Here is a 26,283-nt window from a genome sequence, read left to right as displayed (position 1 = left end):
CTCTTTGTGTGCTGTATGGTTCATTGTTAAATATTAAATAAACCACATAAAATGATCGGCTCGTATCATTTTGGTGTGTGTGTGTGTGTGTGTGTGTGTGTGTGTGTGTGTGTGTGTTTAAATGATGACAGTCCAGGATCAAGTCAGTCTAGTATGCATCGTTTATTGATCGATTGATACAAAATTATAATGTGTAACTCTCTTTGTTGTGAATGACCCACGCGGACATAGAAATACATGAACCATGTCAACAGGTATCCATGTTTAAGTACAAAGACTATGTGCAAAGTGTTTCTCAGCAGGCGGACATCCTGCAGCATCACATGCCAGAACCTGTGTGCTTGTCCTAGGCAAACAAATGCAACCACACACATCTTTTTTTTAAAGAGCAACACACAGATCCTGTGTTTTAAAAAGACTCTCTCACAATAGAAACAGGGTTGTATCAGAGGCAAACACTGACACACACACACACACACACACACACACACACACACACACACACACACACACACACACACACACACACACACGTGCGTCCTTTCCATTACATTTGTCTCATATATATTACTGCCGTAACTCAGCAGGACCTAATATTCATCATTTGTATTTACATTATTAACTTATCTGCTTTATATTTGAAGTTAATACATAATTGATGAAATGTATTCACATCGAAACGACCAACAACAGATTTTGGAACTCAAAAATAAATATGAAAAAGAAGAGTGTGGCGTTGGTGACGTTCTGGGAGCCCATTAGCAGCAGCTGGGCTTTCATCTACCCATTTGTGATGCTAACAACGACGAACTGTCTTTCACATCATGGGTTTGATACTTATTCAAGCATTCACTTTGGGCCAGGTGCGCCTCCATTCAGCCATGCAAACAGTTCACTTTTGGGGTTTGGGTCGTGTACTATGGTTAGGGTTCCACAACAGGGAGTGTGACTGTACAGAGGTAACTTTAAAGGTCATTAATGAGATACAGCCACCACACTCTCTGAGAGGAAGTTGCATGTTGACTTACAGCTACGTGGAATATTGATTTATGCACCCTGTGTCTTATTGAATTCCGTTGTATAGAAGGCCAATCAATATTGGATCGAACGACCGAGAGGTGAAAAACGACATGCTGCTGTAAACTCACTCCTAAAGTGCTTCTTTCATGCCCAGGGTCCATGCGCTATCTTGCCACCCATTCTGCCACCATCACACTGGCAGCTGTGTGCCATGTGGGTCAGCTTCTCTGAAGCCCATAGCCCACTGGCTTGGGTGCTAGACGAGTTGGATCCCAGTTCTAGTCCTGTCCGGGTTCCTGGACGGGTGAGACTGAAGGTTGGTGTTAGAGGGAGCCCATCGGGGTCAGCATCGGGACATGCGCTTACGGTACTGCTCCACCAGCGGGACCAGACACTGAGGTGAGCCACTCTGCAGCAGGAAGGGGTGTTCGAGCAGGTCAGTGGCACTGGCCCGCTCTAAGGGGTCCCGGGTAAGCATACGGTCCAGGAAATCTTTTAAGACCGGGGAGATCTAGACCATCAAACATGATAAGTAAATGTTTTTGGTTCCAATAAATGCAGCATTTCTTATATTAAAATTCATGTAGAAGTGATGCTAAACAAATGATTTACATGATTTAGCCTGAATGTGGGACAACAGTCTTTTAAGTTATTATGTGCTGTGTGTTTATTTCCAACCTGGCTGACATTTCGCACTGTAGGAGCCATCTCGTCCCTTAGTCTCTTCATGGCTGCGACGGGAGTGTCACTGAAATAAGGGGGCTCTCCGTCCACCATCTCCACCACCATGATGCCCATTGACCATATATCCACCTGGCCGAACATCAACCAGTCACGCTACGTGTCAGATCTGTTGTATTTCCCCTGCAGGGAAAATATTGGCTTCCTCACCTCAGTGCCATATGGTGTTTTGGAAATGACCTCAGGAGCCATCCAATAGGGTGTCCCCACAAGAGATTTCCTCTTAGGGATGTCCTTGCTGATCTGAGCGCAGAAACCAAAATCTGAGAGCTTCACCTGCAGAGAACGTGCACTTTAATGTTAACAGAGCCAAACAAATAAAGAGACAAAAGAGGTGAACAACAGATCCTACCCGTCCATCTAATGTGAGCAGTATAGAATCACTCTTGATGTCTCTGTGGATGACTCCTTGAGAATGGAGATAGGCCAGAGCTTGCAAAACCGCTTCACATACGGTGGCAATCTGCTCTTCATTCAGCCTGCAAAACACAAACAAGCAGCTGTCTTCAGCATTTATTCATTTCTACAGCCAAACACAAACTCTTTAACCATTTCAGACAGCATTAAAGGCAACGTGTCAGCTAAAAACAACACTCGTCCTCGTGTTGAAAAGGAAAATTTAAACCTATACGGATGCTTTACATTTTGTAGCTCCTGTTTCATATTTTAGAGAGAGACATTTTCTGTAAGAGCTTTTTCTTTCTGTGATTTATTTAGTTTGTGAAAATCAGGTATGTGGGACAGAAAAGCAGCCTGGAGGAGGAGAATTAAGCGAACAGTGTTTCTGCACTCACCGTTCAGTACCGCACTGCCCCCTGGTGGCCATTTATGTTTTTAAAGATGATATCATAACTTCTGAAAGCAAAACTGCACCACTGTAGTGATCTGTGTCCGCACCTTGTCTCAGAGACGATGTTGGTCAGCGCTCCACCCTGTAGGTACTCCATGATAACCCAAAGCTCCTCTTCCACCAACGCGGACTTGAACATCTCCACCACGTTCCGGTGCTGATAGTCTCTCATGATGACCACCTGTGGGACAAAATATCGTCACAAGTAAGTTCACAAAAAAATTGCATGCTTAAGTTAAGTTGGCAAATAAGTTTTCTTTAGCAGTAGTTTCACTAATTAATGTCCTTTGAACTAATCCCTCACATTTTTCCAGAAGATAACCTTCTCTTACCCCAGGAGTTGTGCAACATATTTAGAACATGAGTAGTTTATAGTGATTAGGAAACCGGCATGATTGTGCAAATAAAGGTACAGTGAGGCTTAGTCATAGACAACACTTAACAGGTATAGTTCCGGACAACGTGAGCTTAATGGCACTTTAAATTTGGCCCACTTTTGATCACAGTGGTCTTTACAACTGTCAACCCTCCTTAAGATGTTTGCTAGTTCACACTAGATTCAATAAAGATTCTGACAGCATGTAGGACGTGAACAACTATGCATCTCTATGTACAGGTCTCTAAATATCGTGGCAGTATATAGGTGTGATTTGTGAGGCGTTACTTTAGCTATCGTACCTCGTTAAAGAGCAGTTCTCTCCTCTGCTGCCGCCGCAGGTCCATCATCTTCACCGCCACCTGCCTGCCGCTGTGCTTCTCTGTTGCGATGCAAACCACCCCCGTGGATCCCTCACCAATTTTCACAAAGTTGTCCAGGTAGGATCGCGGATCTCCCTTATCTACAACCATCTGCAAAGCTGCCTTAAACTGTTCATGGGTCACCTTGGGTGGGTCTGGCGGAGGCCTTGGCGAGGGATGCTGAGGTGGTCTAAAGGCAGGGGAGCACATGCCCGGTGGACTGGTGGCCAGCGACCCTGTAGGTGAGGGGCGGGGTTGGGAGGGGCTGTCTTCTCTAGGATAGGGAGGGTTGGGGCAGCCAGAGTGTCTGAGAAAGGGTTCAGGCCCTGTGGGCCTCACTCCCATGTTAGGAGAGAGGCCTAGTGTGTAGCTCGCTGAAGAGCGCACTGCCCGCTGGGGTAGGATGCCCCCCACGAGAGGACTACTGGTGCCAGTGGGCAGGAAGCCCGAATGGTACCTAACTGTCGGTTCAGCCTGGAAATAAGAGACAAAAGGGTGATGGACACTCAGAGAGACCTAAAAGATGGTTGGCCTGGTGGTAAAATTGAATGAAATCAACTTGTTTGCCAAAACTCTGGCTGCACTTCATCCGATTTAACCAACACAGAGATACGGTAATGTTTTAATAATTTGCTGATATTAAATAAAATTAAATAATCTAGATAATTTTGAATCATCACTGAGAGAAAATATGCCAACTTGGTTTCTACAACCCAGTAATGAAACTGATAGAACAAGTATGATTTAACTTATTCAGAAACCCTGCAAAAACTTGCTGGTATAAATATAGTAATGCAAAATTATGTGTCCCGGTTTAATGTTTGAATAATGCATTCTGAGTACACCGGATGGCCAAAAGGATGTGGAGAAATGCTGGAGGAAAGAACTGTCAGTTATTTTGCTCTTGGAGACTCAGAAGCTGTCTGGTGCTTTTATGCGGCTAGAAAGTGGAATCCCAATAAATAAAATGTTCAAAAGAAGAGGTTATTGTCACTTACTTTCAGGTCATAGGAGGAGAACGGCCGCCCGGGGCTGTTCTGCGTTTGCATGTACGTTGGTAGAGTGGGTCGGGCTTCACTACTGACTGGTGTTTGGTCTCCAAGGGGCTGATGTAACGTCATCGCAGGGCTGTAAAAACAAGCTATAGGTCTCTGACTTGGTGGCATTCCCCTGGGCAGCTGGAAATCTTTCTTCCATATCACTCTCTCCTGAGGGCTGCTCAGCTCACCACTCATATAAGCTCCATAACTTGGCACTGGGATGTTCTGATATGAGACTGGGTGTGAGCCGACCTCATACGTTGACTTGGCCTTGGGTAAGATCCCATTCGGCTGCAAAGTGATGCTCTTTTTCATACCCAAATAGGGTGTGTTGGTCTCACTGTGGATGTTCCTGGCCTTTTCCGTCCAGTGGTCCTGAGCTGCGTCCTCTTCCTCTTCGTCATCCTGAGTCAGGCTCTCATACTGGTAGGGGTCTCCCTCACTGACTTCCCCCAGTCTTCCTAGAGACTGGGCCCTCTTCCTGGCTGAGGGGCTGCTCTTCCTTAAAGAATTAGAGCTGGTCACAGACAGTCGGCTCATGTCGTTGATCAGGGCTGCTATGTAGTCGCCGTGACCAATCATGCTCCCGCGCACGATGGTCTGAAAGAGGAATCGGTCATATCATCAATGCTCGGAAAAAAACGTGCCGCAGGCTAACCTACCTAAAACAACAGCTCCAGATTATATTCAGATACTTTTAGGTTTAATTTTACTGTTTCCAACATTATTTTACTTTGACAAACTAGAAGATTATGCAAAAAATAAAAGTTTCTCGGAAAAATTCTTCAGGAATTCAAGCAATCTGAATTTGTAATGTGACCCTGATTCTCTTTCAGAAAAAAAAACACAGATTATTGAATATTTAAACATTTATATTTATATATAAAGCACATCCATTGCCATAAAAGCAGGCATTTCCTTTCAGATTTTAGTTTATACATGAGTTTTTGCTATTTTCATTCAGCCTCTGCCGATTACTCAGCTGGTACGATATTGTAGCCCAGGTGAAGCGCCTCAACGTGTCTGGACAGAGAAAGATCAAATACAGGATAAGATCTAACAGAGTGCATTAGTGGGTTATTAGTCACTCACAGGGTGGAGCCTTATTCACTGCACAACCACTCAACAGCATTTCTTGTTTCTTTTGGTTGAGTGCCATTACATCTGCACTTGGGGGGTAAAGGTCACTGACATTCCACCCACTGTGGCACCTCTCAGAGAGAGAAGGCAGCTGGTAACAGCTTTGGTGTGAGATCCTTTTTTTTTTTTTTGGAAAAAGCTATTTTTATAATAATGCTTTGTTACTGGACTTTCGTTGATTAGTTCTTTCCCCCCTACATTCTCAAAGTCAGGGTGTAAGAAGAGAAATTCAAATCAATGCGTTTTATTTTCTCTGTTGTGAGCAGCACAACCACCCTAATTTGACGTTAAAGCTCAAATACAAGCTGACATGATGGTTGTTGATATTGATTTGCACTAATCATGTCAGAAGGTTAATAATGCTGCTCTTGTCTCAGGCCTTTTCTTTCTTTTCCTGGAGGCTCACATCAGCTATAGGCTCCATTGAAGCGTGTACATTGTTAGATTTGCAGACTTTATTACTGGCTGGCATTTTCTTTGCTGCACCTGCACTTTTTTTTATCTCCTCTGCTTGACATCTGCGCCACCATTAATTGACTGCCTGGAGTAATACACGTTTTGGCCCAATTGAGCAATCAACATTGTGCAGTCAGTGTACCCAGTAGGGTGCTTAGCCAAGTCTCACAGTAGATAAAGCCAAAAGTCATCAAAGGATTATTGCATTCTCTGTTTCAACAGGATGTCTCTGCAGGACTGAATCCTTTGCACTAATGGAATTATCTGTTCTTTCCCCTGACATTTAAAAAGCTGTAGTGAACTCTCATTATAACAGCTCGCTAAAGACCTGACATGAGGCTGTGAGGCGATGATGTACCTTCTTTGGCCTCAGTTCCACCTCTGTGATCCTCGAGGGGTCTACCATGGGTTTGGGCCTGCGCAGGTTCTCTATCAGGCTTTGCCATTGTGTCGGCAGACCCACGAAACAGCCCCTCTTGGCGTCGAAAGAGGTATGGACGCGGTGTTCGAAATTCTTGGGCGCTGATATTTCAGGCCTCTTCTTTTTCTTCTTGCGAAACATCCTCAGGTCCACCGGGGTGACAGTGTGCCCTCTTGGAAATGTCCCTGCAGAGAAGAGCATTCAGCCTATCATAAACTGTGCTCAGTATATGCTTCAACATTTGAATAGAAGCAAATGGCACCAGTTTCACTGACGTTCAGCACTAATTGAGCCTCTGCGCTCCAGTCAGGTCAGTTCAAGTGTCACAGATTATCTTTCCATGTGTGTGTGGGGGGGGAATATCCTCATTTAGAGCGGTTCCAAGTCTGGAATGTGTATGTTCCGAACTACTTTGCTGACAGTCACAAGCTTGTAGCTCTTAGAATGACTCTAAGAACAGTGAATGGATTTGAAAGCACGTGTGTAATGAAGGCTATCTGGTCAATTAAGGCTTATTCATTCTCTGTGCCATTTAACTGATGAGTGTGCGGTCGAGCTGGCCGGTGCCCATGGGCTTTGAGTGCATTAGCAGCACAAGGAATGCAACACACATTCATGCACACGCATGCAGATCCACGCAAATATGCCATGGCAGGCTATCCCTCATAAAGTCTTCCTAACCCTTCCATCTTCTGTGCTCGTTATTAGCCCGCGTGCCCTTGATTGCAGTGAGGATAATCATTTCATTCATGAATGGACCGACGCGTGATCGGTAAGCCACTAGCCCGAGTTAACAGCACGTTGGGCTTTAATTTTCATTTAGGAGAATGGAATTATATAAATGTCGTGCATCTCATTTCCATGACAGCACAGCTGCCGTTAAGAGATAATCACTCCAGTCTCATTAACATTAATGTTGTCTCATGTTGCTGCAGAGGACATTCTGGTTAGCCTTACTAGCAGATTAGCTCAGGGCATAAGAATGCCGCACTGTTGGTTTGCCTGCTCAACCAGCCATTACAGTTCAGCAAAAGAGGACACAAGTGACAAAATATGCTTAATTTAACAATTTGGAGTCCCCATGCATACTTCATGCAGCTCCAGATGTGTGCAAAAGGGTGAAAAGAGACATTTCTACATTTGTTCTGTCAGATTGTGCAATTTCACTAGTCAAGATCAAACATAATAAAATTGACTACTCCATTCAAGGTCACAGAAGGTCAAGTGCGTAGTCAATTACATTGAAAAGAATCTGTGCTCAGTCTAGTAGAAAAGAACTGGTGGGGTGATAGTAAATATCTATAATACAGTTTATAATGGAAACAATATTACTGATCAGTTACACCTGGAAAACAATCTTCATAGGATGGTTGAGTACCTTTAGTACAAAGTCTAGCCGCAGCCATTCTGCTAATTTCACATAAAAACATATGAATATTTCAGAGCCAGGTTGCATCATGCCACCGCACAGCCCCCAGCATGTTTAAAGAGTCATCATCTCCTTTAAGCAGGATGTCGCACTCAAAGGTCTATCTACCCACTGTGGAGGCCCGGAAGATGCATCTGGAAACTCAGACGCAATCTCCCATCATGCGCTGTGAAATGGTGGGAGCTGAGTAAATGAGTTTGCAGCCATCCGCAGCTCAGCGGGAGATCACACAGCCTCTCCTCACTCCACCTCCGTCCTCCGACCAGCATGGCTCTAAATGGAATCAGCTAAACAAGACAAGACTCGCCCCCTCCTATCAGCACAGGGTAAGGAGGTCAGGCCTGCTGATCACTTCAGCTAAACCTGCCTCATTACAGGGAGGCGGGGTAAGTCATATTGTGAGCTGTCAGGGAGTGAGCGGCAAAAATAATGTCACCCTCCAAGGATAATATCATCACAAGGCTAATTTGCTAAGTGTTGCATAAGCGCATCACCCTGTGCTCTCCCCACGTACACAATGTGGTGCTGAGAAGGACTTTAATTCCATCTGACAGGGACATTATGGTGTTCTGGACTCTCAGGAAGCATAAATAGACAAAATTATATCAGACATATTGTATCATATGTACTAGAAAGACCGAGAGTCAGCTTTCAAAATGAAAAGAAGCCAAAGATTTGATGATTATGATCCATGTTTGTAGCCTAAAACGCTATCTGCTTGGATAGCTGTTCATCGTGCAGATGTTTCCAATGCCTGAATAAATATTTACACATAGCCCTCATGTATCCTTTTACAAGCAGATCAATCAATATTTACTCAGGAGTCAAATGCTACAGTCCTCCACTGCCAGAAACACTGGGGTAGCTCGGTCTTAGCATGCTTCTACATCAAAAGATGAGTCAGTCCAGTGGGATAATAATAATAATAAATATCCCGTTAATATCACCATTAAGTTCCAAAGCCCTGTTTGAATTTCAATGGTCCAGAAGCAGTTAAAACACACATATAATCAGATTGCTGGTTCAAGCCTGAGTGTAATGGATTGAAAAGTTGATGCATTTATTGACTTACAAGGTTTAATCACATGCAATTGGCCTCATATTGACCCCGCTGTGTTGGCCAAACTATCCGGCAAACAAACATCTTGATAACAATGTGCTATTGATTCCAACTCTCTGTATAATATATATATATGTACACAAAGCTGAACTTACACAGTGCATAATCAAGCTTCCTAGCCACATCAATAAACTGCAGGGACTTGACCCTATGCCTCAGTGGCTTGTCTTGAATCCATCAAAGTGCTGAGGCAAAACTAAGCCAGCTGCTGTCAGGGGTACAAAGTGCCAAAGGATGATGTCACTTCAAAAAGGGGCTTTATTTGTTCTTTCTATTTCCATAGTATTCAAAAGGAGCCCGCTATTGAAAATGACCTCAAAATGTATTTGTGAAATCCTGCGTCACGTCACGTTTGCTTCAGGCCGCCGCGCACATTCCGACTCAGCACAAACCTCTACAGGAGAGATGACAGAGCGTGCGGATGTTTCTGGGAGTGCGAATAGAGCAGCTGCTGAACATGACCGCAGCATCAACAATTGATCGCAGCAGTTCATCTTAACTTGACCAGCCCGTGATGTGACGTGATGTTGGCAGATAATTCAGGTTTTCCACATGACAAGAGGGACGCGAGTACGTTTAATTTGCTCTCGTGCTAAAATCACCTCCAGCCGGAGTTGTGGCTGAGTGGGAAGGGATCGAGAGATGCGCGAGTTATTGGATTTGCTCAATGCTCCGAGCTCTCTTGAGTGTGTTTCCTCCCCCCCCCTGTTTGCCCTGATTTTGTTTCTATCTTTTTTTGCTGGCACGCACACAGAAATGTCGTGGAAGCGCAGGTGACTGTGCTTGCAGGATTAGTGTGGTGTTCAGTCGTTCACTGGTCTAAATTTAGGATCCATCACCCCCTCCCATCCCACAACACACACACACACACACACCCACACAAGACTTGTTTATTGCAGGATTCATGTCAAAATAGTGAGGTGAGGGTGAGAGATGGTGGAGATGAGGTAATCCTCTTTTTGTGTTAGTCATTGCATGTTCAGGCATAATCCAGCTGCACTGAATTATAGAAAGCTACATGGGTTTCACATAAGCACAGATAGCATCAAGGTCTGAACTGTTTCTATTTATTTATGTATGCATTTTAGGAGGGGGGGGGGGGGGTGTTGAAAGATTGGTCCTCTATCAGCTTCATTATGTTGTCCGTTCTGCCCTTTGAGTGTAATGAGACTGCATCACTGGGGAGTTGGGAGGGAGGTGGTGGTGGTGGTGGGGGGTCTTGGGCGGTCATCTTTTCCTTGTCCTTTATAAAACAAACGCACACACACACGGCATCTGAGGACATGGAAAAGGTACGCGGGAGTAGAACGTGACCTGAGAGCACAAGGGTAGCGTTTATAGTTGAAGTTTATGGCTACTTTCTCTTTCAAGTCACCTCTGCAGACACAGAGAGACTGTCAATAGGAGATGAAAAGTGATGTAACACGCTGCATTCAATGACATTGTAAAACTGTAGCGCCCTGCATATTTCATGCCAGTGGTCTGGCGCATCATGCATGACAAAGCACCTGAACTGAGACACAGTGACAGAGGACCAGGGGGGGCGTGCTGGGGGGGGGTTTGCCTTGAGGCTGCAGAGCCTGTTGGGGGATAAAGTTTAATCCCTTGACCACTTGTTGTTTTTTTAAAAACTGAATTATATATAACGGATAAACTTTTAATTAAGGAAGTTTTGGGGAGCTACTGGGTTCAGAACCAAAAAAGGCCAACTAATGATTTTTTTCAATTTGTTTGTATATTTAAATAATTAAAAACAATGACAATAAAAGCTCTCTGTCGAATTCTCTGGAGCCCTTTAGATGCCATCTGTGTCACTGCATTTTTACAACATTTTTTAATAGTTACCAGTCAAATGCCCTGGAGATTTCTCCCTTGATTTGATTTGATTTTTTTGAATTCGACCCTAAATAACATTTCCAGCTGACTGATTTTGAGTCCGCGAAGGACTACGTTTGTTTTTTTGTTTTCTTTTTACAATCTCTATTAAATATTTCAGTCAAACACTCCAGGGTATTTTTCTTGTGCCAAGTACAATGAACAATGAGGCTGAAAATGATCAAAATCACCAGCATATGAATTAATTCTATATTTACATTTAGTTTGTATACCGCAGGAAGAGATGACCCAGATTCAAACACAGAATTCATTGAGATTCAGATAGCTTTTCTCAAATGTCATCTAACTTGTAGCAACGTGTCCTCATTTTACTCAAAACTGTATCTTTCTTGTCATTTTTTCCATGTGCCAAATGAATAAGGAAAGGCCTCAGGATCAGAAGTGCATGTTAAAAGAATGATGTGCATGCCCACCAATGTGGGCTGTCAGTCCAAGAGAGGCATCTGCAGAGTGCACAGTCCTGTGCTAATATTGACAGAAGGAAACAAGAAATGAGAGGTCAAGACATAAGAAAAACAAGGGCGGAGGTTTCTGAGGGCACTGTGGAAGAGAAAATGAAAGTTGGAGATGAATGTAGTCTGAATTTGTTTATATTTTACAATTTTATTGAATCTAATGTAGTTGGATTTCCAGCAGTGTGGCACCACAGAGCAAATATGAAACGGTGTCACATACTGGGTCATATTATGCAGGATGGCAAAGTAAATAAAATGTCAGTTGATTATATTCTCCAGAACAAACGACATTATAGTCCAAAGTTCCTAAAGTCACCAGGCGATATTTGTCCCGAAGCCTTTTATCGACTGTTAATATATCACCAGATCATTTAACAGGAAGTGTGAGAATCCAGACACGGAGGGCAGGAACCAGAACAGTAGGTGCTCTAAATGCAGCACTGACCACAGTGTTTAATTAAAGATGCTCTTGGCGCTCACGAGTGCTTTGAAGAATTTGACGCTGCACTGATAAGAACATATGATTATCCTGGACCAATCGTACAAGCCCAACTCTGCTCTCTTGGGTCTAATTTATTGATGTTCCAGGCCTCGGTGCAAGCTTTACTGTATGCGCATGTGCTCGCAAAGGCTTTGATTTGGATATCTTTTTTAGCTCAGGCCTCAGCTTGCTTCTTCTGCCGACAAAGGACTGGACATTTTTAACTTCAGCCTCATTCGCGGTACCAACCTGGTGCCCTCCTCTGCCGCCCAGCATGGGGGCCGTTTCTGCCCAGTGAAAGGAATGATGGGATGCTGTCCTAAATTAAAGCTTGTTTTAATCCTCAGTGCTTTACATCGCATCACTGGAACGGGCTGGCATGAAAGAGACGTGAGCATTCCTCAAAAAAAAAAGCAATCGCAGAACCTCATACGCTGTGTTAGCGTGCTGCATCCTTATGCATTCTAATGTTTGTGTGAGTGCGAGCTTCCTATCACTTTCTGTCCTGTCGCCGTCCCAGTAAATGTACGAGGTTGCGTTGCACTGCGAGCACGCATGAGGATGAAAGCAAGATGGGCGCCACAACAAAGCCTCCGAACGATACAAACGTCTTCAGAGGAACGTTCCCATCTTCCTCAGCGAAGCGGTTATCCAGCTGCGAGTGTGCATGCACCAAAGAGACCTCCTCTGCCACCTCCTCTACCCTTGCCTAATCCTTCTTGAATATCAATGAGAAACTTCAGAGACACGGCGGGTTGAGGAATGCCTGAGTTACATCGTTATCAGACGTATGAATCCTGTCGGTCTAATCTGCGTTAATCACTGTTGACATTTGACTGGAGGCCGTCAAGTGAGCTCAACACTTTAGCAAGCGTGAAGAGAGCGAGCGCGATTTGAGCTACACTAACACTGAGGCATCTCTCTATGGAAATGGTAAAAGGGATTTTAAAGAAACTAACTAGATATTTCTTTTGGACAACAGGGAGAGGCGACTAGTTTCTGAACTCCTTACATGCGGTCAAACACGGCACAGATCAAACATCTCCACCCACGCTTATACAAGCTATAAGTTTGCTTAGCTGCAGAATGAAAAGGTGGAAATATGTCATATCACCTTTGCTGTACCAGCTTGCTGATAGTGCATGCAAATAGTGGCACCGTGAAGCCTCGTGCACTGGTAGGACCAGAATGTTGACCTGAGACCTCAGCCGAGGTGAGGTATTTGTTATGTGTGCACCATCTCAGGGAAGCTAACCTCTCAGGGATTGTTGCATCATTGTAGAGGATAGGACAGAAGCAGGGCATGTGAGTGACAGAGAGGGAGAGAGGATTTTTGTGGAGAATAGGGTGAGCAGAAGGTGAAGGCTCCTCTTCAGCGATGCAGCCCATCATTGAATACACAATTTTTCTCCCCCCTCTTTATACTCCACATCAGCACATCAGCTGCAGCATTTCGCTCAGCTCCTTCACGTCCTTCTGCTCTTCGTCCACCACAGCTGATGCCTTCCAAAGGTGCACACTAGCCTGCTCTTTATCAATGACGTTAAGCCCCCTTCCTCCCCATTTCCACCCCCCTCCCACAGTAGAGAGAGAAAAGGAGCTGTGGAAGCATAAATCATTTTTAAATGAAGAGAGGAAAGCCATAATTTCCCTTACCTTGCTGTGTAGGAATGAGGGGAGCTTTTCTCCTCCAGGAAGCCAAAGTGTGCATACACACACGCTCACAAACACTGTAACACTCACATTCACTTGCACATGGATAGACACACACACTCTCTCGCTCTTTCTCTCTCCCACACACAAAACGAAGAGGAAGGCTGTCTCTCAAGCCAGTGCACGCTGCAGGCTGCCGCTTGCCTGGGAAAGCCTGATGCGTTCTTCCCTCCAGGCAGAAGCGCACGCTGCCATCTCAAATGCTCTTTGTTGGGGCTGATTCATCTCCGGCTCCGTGGCTGAGTGCTGGTCAGAGTAACGGTGCCTGCTCCTGGGCACACGGATCTGACCGTACAGAGGAGCGACAAAGCCATGTAGAGGAGAGGCAGCATCCGGGAGGAGAGAATATCATGGCCCCATATGGCTCCTTCCATCCCCCCTCTCCTTTTCTCTCTTTGCTTTGCCGTCTCTTTCTCTTAAACACTCCCTCCCACCTCACTTTACCTCTCTCTCTCTCTCTTTATCACTTCCCTCTTTCTCCGCCTCCTCACACTCTCTCACTGGGCTGCAAAAGAGCTGATAGCAATGTGTGCATTTCTCTCTCTCTCGTTCTTTGTGTGTGTGTGTGTTTAAGATGGTTTCTAGAGGCTGTTAGAGGAGCAGAGGCTTCTCTACACCTCATCACCTGGGATAGCTTTTACCCCCCCCCCCCCCCCCCCCCCCATCCAGTCTCATTGCAGGTAATGTGCTTGACACGAGAACACAGGGGTGTTATGTTCACCTGCTCCTCAGTCAAATGCATTATCAATGAAGTGACAGGGTCAGGGATACCAGATGGCATGAGGGGTTACTGTGTGTGTGCGTGTGCGTGTGTGTGTGTGTAAAAATGGAGAGAGGGGGGCACACTGTGCAGCTATTTCTGAAAGGATGCAGTCCTCATCTTCACAATTTTATTTGTGATCTGTAAAACAGTCTAGTTATTGAACTGAAGCCTTCCCTCAGTGTTCACCAGACATTTTCTGAATAATTCAGCCATGGCTCAAAGCAGGAAAATGCACCATGGTGAAATGTCTCACAGAGTGCGCCGGATTTGGGTCATACGTGTGTGATATGTTGCGTTTGGATAGGAGCGATGCAGGGCACTGACAGTGTGGCAGGGATGAGCTTAAATAATGATGCTGGAGTCGAGGGGGAAAAGGCTCAGCTGAAGCGATCTGCGTAACAAGAGCAGATCTGCCTGCTGTAGATGACCCCTCCCTCAGATCTGTTATCAGAGAATTTCCACTGACGTGCCCAAGTTTTACTGCGCTGCATAGTTTTCCAAATTCCTTTGCAGAGCTGTGGGCATCAATAAACAACAATAAAGGCATCTTGATTGGGGGATCACATTCATCACGAGTCCTGCCTTCCGAATGAGGCATTAACTGTACGTCCTGAAGTCTACGAGGGCCACAGAAAGAACCAGGAAAGGCCTAAATGTCATATCTGACATTAATTATTGAGAAACTATGAAACTATTGTCTGTGATATTTAGATTTGCAGGCAGTTGTACTGGAAGTGCGGCAAGGCTCCGAACAGCCCAATGCTCATATAAAGCCTTGTGGTGTACACTCCCGAATGAGTTGTGTACCCTTCCTTCACTCATATGCTGCTAAACTCCAGCACCCTCCCCATGACCCTGAAAGGGAAAAGAGAAATCAAGAAAAATAAGTATATATAGACTTCAACTTGTAATGTGGCGAAATGATATTTCAACACATACCACACAGGTTGAAGTTAGGGTTAGGGTTAGGGTTAGGGTTAGGGTTTAGGGTTAGGGTTTAGGGTTAGGGTCATGCATGTTTCTTTTGACTACCGTATTTTCACAACCATAAGGCGCGCCGTATTATAGGGCGCACCTTCAATTAACAGCCTATTTTAGAAATATTTTCATACACGGGGCGCACCGTGTTATAAGGCGCATAGCATAGAAACTGCGTAGTGCCTGTGGTTTCATGACGCGTTCACTAGATCGAGCTGCGCTAAAAGGAATGTCAATAAAACAGCCAGATAAGTCAGTCAAACTTTATTAATAGAATACAAACCGTCGTTCTCACAACTCTATTCACTCCCAAAACGAATAAACAGCTGTTTTATTTTTTTTCCCCGAGTGACGTAGTGTTTTTGCGTAACACAGTTCGTTTAATAACAGCGAGTTATAACAGGCAGTGCAACATTTTTATCACAAGTGGAGTTTAATAAATCTTCGATTTAGTGCAACATTTTTATCACGTAGTACCGTTGCGGTAAATCAAACGTTAGTGCAAACACAATATACGGTAACTCGAACTCTCGAAGTAGTGCAAAGCGATAGCAATATAACAATAGCAATATAACAACGTTGTTCAAACGGTAATGTCCATATTCACAGTATGACCAGCCTTGTTAAGTTGTGAACACACAAATGAAACACGTAAAGATCACTTTATCAGTTCATTCCTCATCCAGGAATCCCTCGAATTCTTCTTCTTCGGTGTCCGAATTGAACAGTTGTGCGAATACGGCGTCCAACATGGCCGGCTCCGTCTCGTCAAAGTCGTCATCAGGGTCGGTGTCGCTGGTGTTGTCTGGCATTTCAGTGACAATCCCTGCCTTCCCGAAAGCTCGGACCACGGTCGATGCCCAGGCATTTACGATCCACTGGCCGATAGTGACGTATGACGCTCGGCGCCGTCTCCCCGTCTTGGTGAACGTGTGTTCGCCGTTCGTCATCTACCGCTCCCACGCAGTTCGCAGTCTAGTTTTGAATGCCCCGTTGACACCAATATCTAGCGGCTGGAGTTCCTTTGTTAATCCACTTAATGCTTTGTTTCCTCGGAAGCTCCGTTGAGTTTTCTTTACCTGGCGCAGGTCGTCTTGTTGCTTCCTCCACTTCCGCACCATTGATTCGTTCACGTTAAATCCTCTTGCCGCTGCTCTATTTCCGTGTTCAACTGCGTGACTGATAGCCTTCAGTTTGAACTCTGCGTCAAAAGCGCGTCTCTTGCGAGGAGCCATTTTGGGGTCTTTACAGACAGAAATGGTTTGGGACTGAATTTACTGCTGTTACCTCGGCCACGCCTACTGACTACGGTAGCCGCGATTAACCAATATTACCGTAATCCATACAAAAGGCGCTCCGGGTTAAAAGGCGCACCGTAGATTTTTTAGAAAATTCTAGGCTTTTAGGTGCGCCTTATAGTCGTGAAAATACGGTACAGTAAAATATTTAATTCAAAAATCCAGTTGCAGCTTAATAGCTAAACCTGCTAAAGCATCTCCAGAAAGCACTTGGCATCTATTGAAATATATGGAGGAAAATGTTTGTAATGTAAAAAGGGGCTTACAGCATTACCAGGGAAGCCTTAAACCACTGTGTCATTAAAATGAAAGCCAGTTGACCAGGGGCCGCATAAAGAATCCTGCTTAAATTCTTTACATTTCAATTAATTCTATTGTTTAGGTGATGAATGTGTAAGGATTACACCGAGAGGTCACCAGAGTTCAGCCCCTAGAGCTGAAGCAAATCTAATTCTTATGAAATAACCATTCTAATTCAGTAAAACTGAGGGTAAAACCTATATAAATGGATATTCCACCAGAGGAAAAAAGGATGGAAAGTCAATAAAAATGCACACTGAGTTAAAATATTAAGCTATTAGTATGAGTCAGTTTTGAGTACTAATTGAAAAATGTCACGCTGGTTTTTCATTATGGCAAAATATGCGAAAATGTTGAATAAATGGACACTTTCTCACATGCAACACGGCGCCTTTTTAAAGTAGCCTGCAGGAAGCTATAAAAAGTGCATGGACAGTCTGGAGCTGTTGCTTTGGCATTACGCTTGGTGAATATTATAGAAGTCCTAATTATGAATTATGGGGAAAATAGGTCAAAAGTTTGGGCTGCTCTAAGTTAATTCCATTACAGCTGTGTTTTTTTTTCCTGGCGCTGAACACTTTCCATACTATTTTCTGCAAAGATGTAGATGCTGCATTATGTGAGCTCTTTCCTTCTGACCTTGATTTAAAACAACTTGAGATTTCTAAGCAAGTTAGAGTAGAAACGTGACAGAGATCTTTTTTTGTGAGCTGGTAAATGTGAGTATAAACTACATAAATGGATTAAGTGCAAGGACTTGAATCTCAGGCTTGTGCTGAATCTGGGTGTTCTTATTCTTCTCTGAGGGCCTTTCCAAAGCACACTAAGGAAAAGAAGCTGCTTCCTTACAAGACTCCGACTGCCACACGGAATATTTTATTTGAGTGGGTCCATCGACTGCAGCTTGAGAAAGATATAGATTTTCTGTCTGAGGCATCAGGGTCACACGAGATGAGCCTTTAATATGTCGTGCCAAACAGCGAGCCAATGAGGACGCATTATGATATGCTTATGATGTGTTATAATGGTGATGGTGGTGATGGGGGGTGTTGTCACGCTGTCTGCCATTTATCATAGTTCCAGCTGCTTTGACAAAACGTTTAAGCTGTTTGCACACTCACCGGCAGCAACGATCTCTGCCGCCAGTCTCAGATTTCCAGTGTGAAATAAAAGCCTGACGCTCCGGCACTGTAAACGCTCGCAACCCCCCGCATGGGAGTGACCTCTCGGGGATAAACGAAGCTCCTGCTGCCCACCACTGGTTAATGAGCAGAGCGCCTATCTTCAGACCGCTGATCAAAGTCCTGCGACAGGCTGCGTGAGACGTGCATCCCATCATCACTGTAAATTAGGTTTCTTTAGAAGGCAGAATCATTGAAAATAATTAACAAATGACCTGTATGATGTCTGTGTAAATTCTCAGTCATCCAGGTCATTGTATCCAAGGTAGTTTTCTCTGTCAACTGGACTGGGTTTCTTCTCTTGAAGACGTTTCGCCTTCTATCCAGAAGGCTTCTTCAGTTCTGAAATCGCTGGGGAGAGAGCTTGAAAATATATAGCCCCTGTGGACCATTTGCATGCTAATGATCTGGGTGGTCACCTGAGAGTCGTTAGCAGGGTCGTTGGTCGGGTCGTTCACCTAGTTTCTGTTGAGATGTCTCCCCTTTGTCTGCTGGGTCACATGGTGATGAGTCACTGGGTCTCTTGGAATGGTGTGAATGTTTGTTTTGCTGTTGGAAGGAGTGGAGGACTGCATTGTATGTGGGTGATAGGAAGTGCCTCAGGCCACCACCTCTGTTTAAGGATGGTTTCTCCAATTTAACATGGATAGCTTCCTTGACCCCCCTTTCGAACCAGCGGTCTTCTCTGGCCAGTATCCGTACTTGGCTGTCCTCGAAGGAGTGCCCACTCCTCCTTCGGTAGAAAACTACCTTGGAAATGACCTGTATGTATACATAATGTAGTCTTAATGAATGCCTTATCAGTGGAAGGGTGAAGAAAAATGCATAAAAATCCCTTTTTCTACCTAGAAAAGCAGAAATACTAATTGATTTAATATTTAATTAGAATTCCTTAGTCAACCTACTGTAAATACTGCAATTACAGATGCAAATACTAACAGACACAGCCTGTGCTTCCCTCTACACGTGCACTGCTGACAGTACATCAAAATGACTTGCTGAGGTCTAAATAACAAACACATGATTGTTCAGCTGATAGATTCAACATGTTTATTGAACACAGTGACACAGTAGTAAAACATAATTCTGTGATTGGAATCACTCCAAATGTACAATGTATAAAATCAAACCCTCAAACATCTAAATGTATGAGACATAAAAACCGAGCATGCAATAAAAAGATGTCAAAAGTTCTCTTGTGGTAAGAAAACATGTATTTACAGAAAACAAAAAAGTTCAGCAGTAGATATGTGTAGGAACCATATCACCAGTTATTCTATTCCTTATTTTGAGAAATCCAAAATGAATCTGACCAAGAGAGCTTCCAAAAAGCATTTTGATTTTGTCTTCATTGAGAGAAAATATGCATAAACAAAGTATTTACACTAAAATATAAAACACATGTAACAGTACTAGAATGCTAGTCTAAATGGAGGAGGATGTTAACAAAGAGGTGCGTAATTTAATGGCTTTAGACTGAAGTACTGGGTTCGGGGTGACCCTTCCGACCTTTGACCTCTTCGGCCACCTTTTTAAAGTAGCGTTCAGCGCGCAGTTCTTCGAAGCAGAACTCGACGGCTCCGCTGAGCAGCAGCTCTTTACAGTACATGCTCTGCTCCTGCGCTTTTCCTGGTTCCGCCTCCTGCTCCTGCAGCCTCTTCAGAGGCGTTTCCTCTCTGCAGGGTTTTCTGAGTGACAGGACTTTGTTCACTGCTGGGTTGATCTTACACGGTGTCCTAACAGAAAGGAGATGAAGCGAGGTGAAAAGCTTGAGATAAAATAAAAGACAATTCTGTTAATAATTGCATTTGTATGTATTTGTAGATTACGGTGGTCACTCACATTGTTGGAGGCTCATCTGACTCCTCCACAAATGGCTGAAAGGTTGGTTTGGAAGGTGGCGGGGCCATAACAGTGTGTCCGATTTTAGATTTCAGGGGCACCTAAAAAGACAATACAGCGGTGTCACTGCCGGTCCTGGTGTGACCCTTTAAAGTAAATCAACAGAAACGTTTTAATGATTCACACCTTGACATTACACCACTTTTCAGGCCTCTGCTCATTCTCCTTTGCCTTGATGGTAGGAAGAGCTGGCCAAGCCTCTAACTTGGGCTCTGGTGGGCAACTGGTGTGAGCATTGTTCTCATTAAAAATGACCAAGCGGCTCTGTGAGGCATTACCCTGGACAGAAGCACTATGGGACTGCAGACCTCCAGCAACATCTGCTCAAAAAAGGGAAACAATCGAATATTAAAATAAAGCATATTTAATATACCAACAAGCAATATTAAATGACTTTTTTGGCCTTTTTTATGTATTCACAATTACACGATACACTTACTCCTAATTGCAGACCCGGTTCTGTTGATCGGTTTAATAGCCTTTTTCTTCCCTTTATATTTGAGATCAGCCAAATGAACCCTCTCAGTCTGTTTTGGCTCGTCATCACTATCTCCCTGTTCCAAGTTCATCATCACCTGACGAGACACACGTGCCTGCAACGCCCTATAAACACAAAACAGTCATGCCTTTACTATGAATATCCCCCTTTTTTTAAACAAATAAATCACAAATTTGAATGCGTAATTCCATACTTGTGAAACTGCAGCAGTTTCTCATGCGGCTCTGCACACGCCTGGAGTCCTTTTTTATAGATCAGGTCTGCTTCACGACAGTTGCCCTGATTCTCATATTCCTCAGACCAGGCAATGTAGAAGGAAGTCTGCCTCACTCCGATTCCCTGCACTTGCATGTACCTGTAAATTTCCAAGGGTTCTGGACAGTTTTCCGCCTAAAGACATAAATATGGATAAGTAAAATGTAAAAAAAAAGTATATCACGTTATTTGTGATGGGAAAGGAGGGAAATGGAGATATCACACATACAAATTTAATCCAGATTTCAACATAGCGGAGATCGTTGTGATATTTCTCAACATTGGTGAATCTTGCTACAGCTTGTTCCAACAATGTATGAAGGTTGCTCTCTTTGCCACCCTGAGGAAATGTTTGCTCTGTCCACTTTATATACCTGTGAAGAAAGAAGACATCATAGACATAGTGTTCTGTGTAACACTGTATTCTTTACATATTTTCCTTACCGATCCCAAACATCGAGTGGATCATCGCCATCATACATTCGCACTTCAGTCTCAAAGGCCCTTAAAAAAATGAGGCCATAAATCATTAAGAAACTGTCAAATTGTGTTAGAAAGGAGCTTCAAATACACAGCAAGTATTTAATAATCATCGTTATCCATACTGTCTTTGCTGGTTAACAGCAGAGCTGTCTCCATCCTGCAGATGAGTGAGGGCTTGGTGTAGGGCTGATATATCTCTGCCCCGCCGGAGTGGCTGGATGTTTTCTTTGCTCAGTTCCCATTCCACATCTGCTTCTGCCATCGTGGAAATTAAAACTCGCTCGCTCCTATCTGACAGACACACGGGTCAGTATCATCTAAATTTTCTTGGAAGATTTCAGATGGAAATTTTTTTTTTAAATGGTTGTTTCTGGAGTAATGGAGAACTATACTAAAACCACTGTATCACGTATGCCAACATTGTTGTAATGAATAGAAAAAGTAGTCTGTATTTAAAGAGCAATAAGTTTGTCAATATTAATATTTAATTATTACTATACTACTACGTTAGACATATTTAGAAACAGGTCAAATATCAATGTATGTTATTGAATGACTCTTGCACTCAAAGCAACGTGACAACATAATATGTCTATTATTGTAGGATGTGGGTTATAGACCCGAATTAAAATGTAATGGCTTGTATATAAAGCTTTGCAATAACTGAATGGGGACTGTTTTGTCCCGATAAGGTCAATAGGTCTTTTTTCTTACAAACCTTAATGAAAGGGCTACGCTAGGACGTTCGACATGCTAATACTAGCTTGCTATCATTAGCGTGATCACTTATGTTATTGAAATAATAGCTGGAAAGAGGATTTACACTTGAAAATCAAATTGCTGATCTGATAATGTGATGTACAATAAAGTCAATTGCAAACCTCTGAAATCTCTGAAAGTTTCACAAATACAACTTCGCAGCGAGGACAATCAGCAGTGGACTCCGTGTTTTGAAAAGGGACCGCGAGACAATTCTGCGCAAGCTGATTGGAAGAGTAAGAAAAGGAAGATACGTAAGTTTCCAACTTCCGGTATGCTTCCGGGTCCTGGTTTTAGAGACAGGATAAAGACAGTGGTTAGCTGTAAAATATCAATTTTTACCCAGGCACTTTCATCGTATCTGCCACCCAGGGTAAATAATATTTTACCCATCTGCTCGATGACTCTACACGTATCAGGATGGACAACCGTTGCTATTGTTGTGCATCAAAGTTCAGTCTCTTCAAAAAGGAGGTATGATTTGACATTTCAACTGCACTGCTCAACAAACTGACGTTTTAAGAACGTGGACGCTGTACTTAATGTGACGATATTCCCACAGATGGGCTGTAAAAACTGTCGCCGCTCCTTCTGCTCCAGTTGTTTGACATTCAGTGCTGTGGTGCCTCGCTGTGGCAACACCCAACAGAAGGTCTGCAAGCAATGTCATGGTAACCTGACCAGGTAAACGTCAACCTTTACAGAATCTCACAAATGTGATGTTTGTGTATTAATAATTACCTTCATCTTCATAAAATTCTATTTACTATGCTTTTTTGATGTATAGTGGGGAATCCAAAACCACTGATGGAAAATGGTCTCCTCCTGAAAATTACAAGAAGTCAGTATACCACCTCTGTGGGGGCTGGGGGGGGGTCTCAAGGTATATTTTCTTTCTTAGCTAACACAAGTGCATTTTCCATAGACGTGTTGCTGCACTGGAGGCAAAACAGCAGTCACAGTCAACAACGTCTTTTGCACACGGAGGCAGCAAAAACAACAAATTAAACACACCACCAACAAAAGGAATGAGTAAAGAGGACCAGGTTATTGCTGAAAGACTCCAAAGGCTCAAGGACGACGCTCTGCCAAGTAAAAAGTGGAGCTTCTTAGCAATTTACTTGTATAGCTGAATGACAAATAAATCCTGTCCAAGTTTAATTTAATCCTTAGAACTAAAACAATGTTGTTTGTGTGTTAGTATTATTTATTTTATTCGAGCCTTTGACCATTTCTTTAGAAAAAGCCCAATCTGAGAGAGAGATTGAGTCTCGACTTGCTGCTCTGAAAACTCCCAGTCAGCCAGTTCCTTCTGTTCAGGAGATGGAGGACCGGTTGGCTGTTCTCCGGGGTCAGCCTCCACCATCACAAGCTCCACCACCTGTGAGCAAACTGCATTCCCAGGAGTTTCTAACATTATGGATTTAAATATAGGACTCATAAGTAGCGAAATGTGTTTGTAAAGAATTGTACCTCCTCTTTTTTGGCACAGTTTTATTTTTCTTCTTCTGCTTATTTGTAAAGATGCACCACCCCCCTGAACACAAGACTCAGACTGAACAAGCCAATGATCTGATTAATCAGATGAGAGAGGAAGTTTCCATAGACAACCAGCAGATTAATCCTGAATACAGTAAAACCAAATCAATTTGAGCAACATTTAGTTTATGTTATACTGCATATTTACACATCTTTTGTCCAACTTTACTGGACCCTCTGCAGGTGTTGATGGCCTGAACGATCTCAGCAAGGCTGAGAGAGGAGCAGTGGATGATAATTTAGCAGAGGCTCACGAGGTAGCCAAGCAGGCAGAGGCCGAGAAGGCCCGTTTGCTAGAAGAGGCGATGCAAGAGCTAAAGAAGGAGCAGCATTCTCAAAATGACATTCTCCAAATGGCCAAAAGGTTGGCACAGCTGAAAGATCAAGATCCAGAGAAAGGTAGGCCACACTTTGTCCTCACCAGACCTTTTACATTTGTCAAAAAAATAACTAAAATAAATAATAAAAGGTTGTGATAGGATTTTTTTTTGCACATTAAGATGATTTACTTGTCCAAAATTATTGTTTTTTTGTTTTATTTTTATTTATTTTTTTGATACCATGTATATTTTTCATTTCTAGTTACTCTGGCTGACATTCAGCATCCTGACAGTGATGAAGAGACTGAGGAAGAAGCTGTCATGAGAGTATTAAAACAGGTCTGGTTCTTATTATTATTATTACACAGGTGTTTGTTTTCTGACTGTACAACACCCAAGGTTTGGTAGACCACAAGGGGCTTCTGTTCTTCTCTTTTAATAATTGATTTCTGAAGAGTGAGTGTTGAAGTGTTTATGGTTTTTGCTTCAGCTATCTGAAGAAGCTGTATTGGATGAAGCCAGTGGCTACAACATACCGGTAGTTGTGGACCAGAACAAACCAAAGAACATAGAAAAGAAAAAGGCAAAATCGGTAACTAAAAACAAACCCAAAACCGTCATTTTAAAACTCTGGAGAACGGCATCGAACATATAATGCCTTGTTGCTTTAATGTGTTGTAAAGACTCCAGCTCCGCAGAGTAAAGTTTCACCTGCCGCTGCGCCGTCAGACAGCGATGAGGAAGAGCTTCCGTGGTGCTGCATCTGTAACCAAGACGCCACCCTTCGTTGTCACTCCTGTGACGGAGACCTATACTGCAACCGCTGTTTCAGGTAGTCTAAAATCCTGCCAGAAACACATTTTTATCTTTGTGGTAAAGCTTTTGTATGGATATCTGCAAGATTTGTGCCTCTGATAGGGACTGGCTGCCATGACCCAAATATACTGTAGACATGCTGCTTCCATGCTGTTAAGCAGCAGGACTATAAAGTATTTAGCGTGATGAATTAGCGATCCACTCTCTTTATCTTCTCTCCAGGGAAGGTCATGATAAATATGACAGGATGGAGCATCGCACTACAAGCTACACTGCACCAAAGAAAAAGAAGACGCGGTAGTGAGACGGTACTGTTGGCTGTGCTTTGGCAGGGCCCAAATGCTGTTAGCCCTGTGCTTCAGACTCATTTTTAATGATAGAACACTGGTGATGGAGTGTCCAAATACCTGCACATTAGGTTGTTTGGAGAATCTAAATTGTCTTTTGGTGTGAATGTGTGTTGTCTGCAGCAGACTGACAAGATGGAAAACCACTTAATATAAATACATTCATGTTCAAAATATAGATAATATGAATACTAAATAACTGTATTAATAAATGTATGAAACTAAATAATAAAGGCCAAGGCTGCAAGACTGTTAGTGTTATAGTTGAACTAAAAACTTCTACAAACAGAAGCCATTTAAGCCATCAAGCTGAGCGGAGATGTCCACGGTCTCGTTTCACGTCATCTGTCCTACTTTAAAAAGCTATCGAAGACTTAAAACGGATGCACTTTTATTGAAAGTTTGACAACCAACCCAGGAAGCAGACATACCATTAGCTCATCTTGTGTGAAGGTGTGCAAACTACAGTCAGCCCTGAACCAGAGCAGTGCGCTGGAGTCTGTATATAAAAGGATTACAAAGGGTTTTGTTCTCTTTTGGCACACGCTTCAGTCGCTCCTGTCATCTATGTTTGGCTACAAGTCTGACGCAAGTGTCGCCTCTTGTGTATTGTTGTAATATAATGATAAAGAATTAAAGTGTGAGAGGCTTTACGGAGCGCTGCGGTTCTATTATTATTTTAAAGCATTTCAATCGTTCCGTTTTTTTTTTTAGCACTCATCAAAAATGCTTTGTCAGACTGAGTGGCCATGAAAGCTGGAGGAAACCAAGCCAGTGACTGTAATGTTCCTGATCCTAACGACCCTCTGTGACAGAGGGAAGGCCTAAGAGCGGGTTTATCAGTGTGCATTACTGTCCAGCAAACTGAGGATGGACTGTAATTACTCACTTCTCTGGGGGCTTCTTGCACCATTAGGGTTTATACCGTGGCCGTTACCATTTTTGTCTTTTCTGACCACGTCGGACACGTGCCACTAACAGGAAATGGACAGATGAGGATAATGGATCCATACTTAATGGACGTTCCCGTTTCTGTGTTTACTCCTGAACTCCCACATGTGGACAGCGCCTCCGTTTTTATCACTCTTGAAATATTAACAGCAGAAAAGTGAAGCTTGTGTTCTGGGAACAATGTGCTGATGCTCTCCCGTCTTGCAGACCTACGTACGACCTTTTTATAGTGCTTAAGAGTTCTAATAAGACGTCACTGTGTAATTTGTTTAAATTGATGGTGGCAATTTAAAATATGGAAAAAATAAACAGAATGTGGCGGGAATACGTGACGATACTGTAGTGTCAGTTTTGTCACTATCACATGCTACTGGTGTTTGTTATGTAACCCA

At 43.4% G+C, this 26,283-nt stretch overlaps 3 protein-coding genes across 5 annotated transcripts; 1 reads left to right on the top strand and 2 right to left on the bottom strand.

Annotated features, from left to right (window-relative positions):
* Positions 1 to 143: 143 nt before the first annotated feature.
* On the bottom strand, positions 144 to 13,923 carry pak6 (p21 (RAC1) activated kinase 6). Its single transcript, XM_011619230.2, has 9 exons — positions 13,444 to 13,923; positions 6,344 to 6,591; positions 4,348 to 4,989; positions 3,290 to 3,823; positions 2,659 to 2,792; positions 2,114 to 2,240; positions 1,912 to 2,037; positions 1,699 to 1,833; positions 144 to 1,531 (listed from the first exon to the last, which is right to left on the bottom strand). Exons 1-9 carry the CDS (start codon positions 13,496 to 13,498, stop codon positions 1,364 to 1,366), a joined length of 2,169 nt encoding a protein of 722 aa, XP_011617532.2. The 5' UTR covers positions 13,499 to 13,923; the 3' UTR covers positions 144 to 1,363.
* Positions 13,924 to 19,216: 5,293 nt separating this feature from the next.
* Positions 19,217 to 22,176, bottom strand: bub1bb (BUB1 mitotic checkpoint serine/threonine kinase Bb). Of its 2 annotated transcripts, none has more exons than XM_003962582.3 (9): positions 22,041 to 22,176; positions 21,282 to 21,450; positions 21,121 to 21,180; positions 20,906 to 21,050; positions 20,615 to 20,811; positions 20,362 to 20,525; positions 20,049 to 20,242; positions 19,863 to 19,963; positions 19,217 to 19,756 (listed from the first exon to the last, which is right to left on the bottom strand). In XM_003962582.3, exons 2-9 carry the CDS (start codon positions 21,419 to 21,421, stop codon positions 19,492 to 19,494), a joined length of 1,266 nt encoding a protein of 421 aa, XP_003962631.1. In that variant the 5' UTR covers positions 21,422 to 21,450; positions 22,041 to 22,176; the 3' UTR covers positions 19,217 to 19,491. The 2 variants fall into 2 exon arrangements, with proteins under 2 accessions (XP_003962631.1, XP_029688670.1); XM_029832810.1 differs by having other exon boundaries at positions 21,282 to 21,446; positions 22,041 to 22,148.
* Positions 22,177 to 22,200: 24 nt separating this feature from the next.
* zfyve19 (zinc finger, FYVE domain containing 19) lies at positions 22,201 to 26,223 on the top strand. Of its 2 annotated transcripts, none has more exons than XM_011616366.2 (11): positions 22,201 to 22,392; positions 22,481 to 22,602; positions 22,706 to 22,759; positions 22,844 to 23,010; positions 23,159 to 23,301; positions 23,443 to 23,551; positions 23,641 to 23,856; positions 24,040 to 24,116; positions 24,268 to 24,369; positions 24,461 to 24,609; positions 24,816 to 26,223. In XM_011616366.2, the coding sequence occupies exons 1-11, from the start codon at positions 22,339 to 22,341 to the stop codon at positions 24,892 to 24,894; spliced, it is 1,272 nt and encodes a 423-aa protein (XP_011614668.1). In that variant the 5' UTR covers positions 22,201 to 22,338; the 3' UTR covers positions 24,895 to 26,223. The 2 variants fall into 2 exon arrangements, with proteins under 2 accessions (XP_011614668.1, XP_011614662.1); XM_011616360.2 differs by having other exon boundaries at positions 23,629 to 23,856.
* Positions 26,224 to 26,283: the final 60 nt, after the last annotated feature.

The sequence above is a fragment of the Takifugu rubripes genome, chromosome 2, assembly GCF_901000725.2.
Source record: "Takifugu rubripes chromosome 2, fTakRub1.2, whole genome shotgun sequence".
Taxonomy (NCBI): domain Eukaryota; kingdom Metazoa; phylum Chordata; class Actinopteri; order Tetraodontiformes; family Tetraodontidae; genus Takifugu; species Takifugu rubripes.
This window is presented reverse-complemented; position numbering and strand designations above follow the sequence as displayed.

What these genes read in the sequence shown, in the direction of transcription:
- pak6 (XM_011619230.2), bottom strand. Translation starts at nt 13,498, where the DNA reads ATGCACACTTTGGCTTCCTGGAGGAGAAAAGCTCCCCTCATTCCTACA. An exon ending in TCTCCTCCTATGACCTGAAA is followed by an intron (nt 3,824 to 4,347) that starts GTAAGTGACAAT and finishes TCTTATTTCCAG; the next exon opens with GCTGAACCGACAGTTAGGTA. An exon ending in TGCTCACATTAGATGGACGG is followed by an intron (nt 2,038 to 2,113) that starts GTAGGATCTGTT and finishes CGTTCTCTGCAG; the next exon opens with GTGAAGCTCTCAGATTTTGG.
- bub1bb (XM_003962582.3), bottom strand. Translation starts at nt 21,421, where the DNA reads ATGGCAGAAGCAGATGTGGAATGGGAACTGAGCAAAGAAAACATCCAG. An exon ending in CCACTCGATGTTTGGGATCG is followed by an intron (nt 21,051 to 21,120) that starts GTAAGGAAAATA and finishes CTTTCTTCACAG; the next exon opens with GTATATAAAGTGGACAGAGC. An exon ending in AACCGGGTCTGCAATTAGGA is followed by an intron (nt 20,243 to 20,361) that starts GTAAGTGTATCG and finishes TTTTTTGAGCAG; the next exon opens with ATGTTGCTGGAGGTCTGCAG.
- zfyve19 (XM_011616360.2), top strand. Translation starts at nt 22,339, where the DNA reads ATGGACAACCGTTGCTATTGTTGTGCATCAAAGTTCAGTCTCTTCAAA. An exon ending in TCAGTCTCTTCAAAAAGGAG is followed by an intron (nt 22,393 to 22,480) that starts GTATGATTTGAC and finishes ATATTCCCACAG; the next exon opens with ATGGGCTGTAAAAACTGTCG. An exon ending in TCATGAGAGTATTAAAACAG is followed by an intron (nt 24,117 to 24,267) that starts GTCTGGTTCTTA and finishes TTTTTGCTTCAG; the next exon opens with CTATCTGAAGAAGCTGTATT.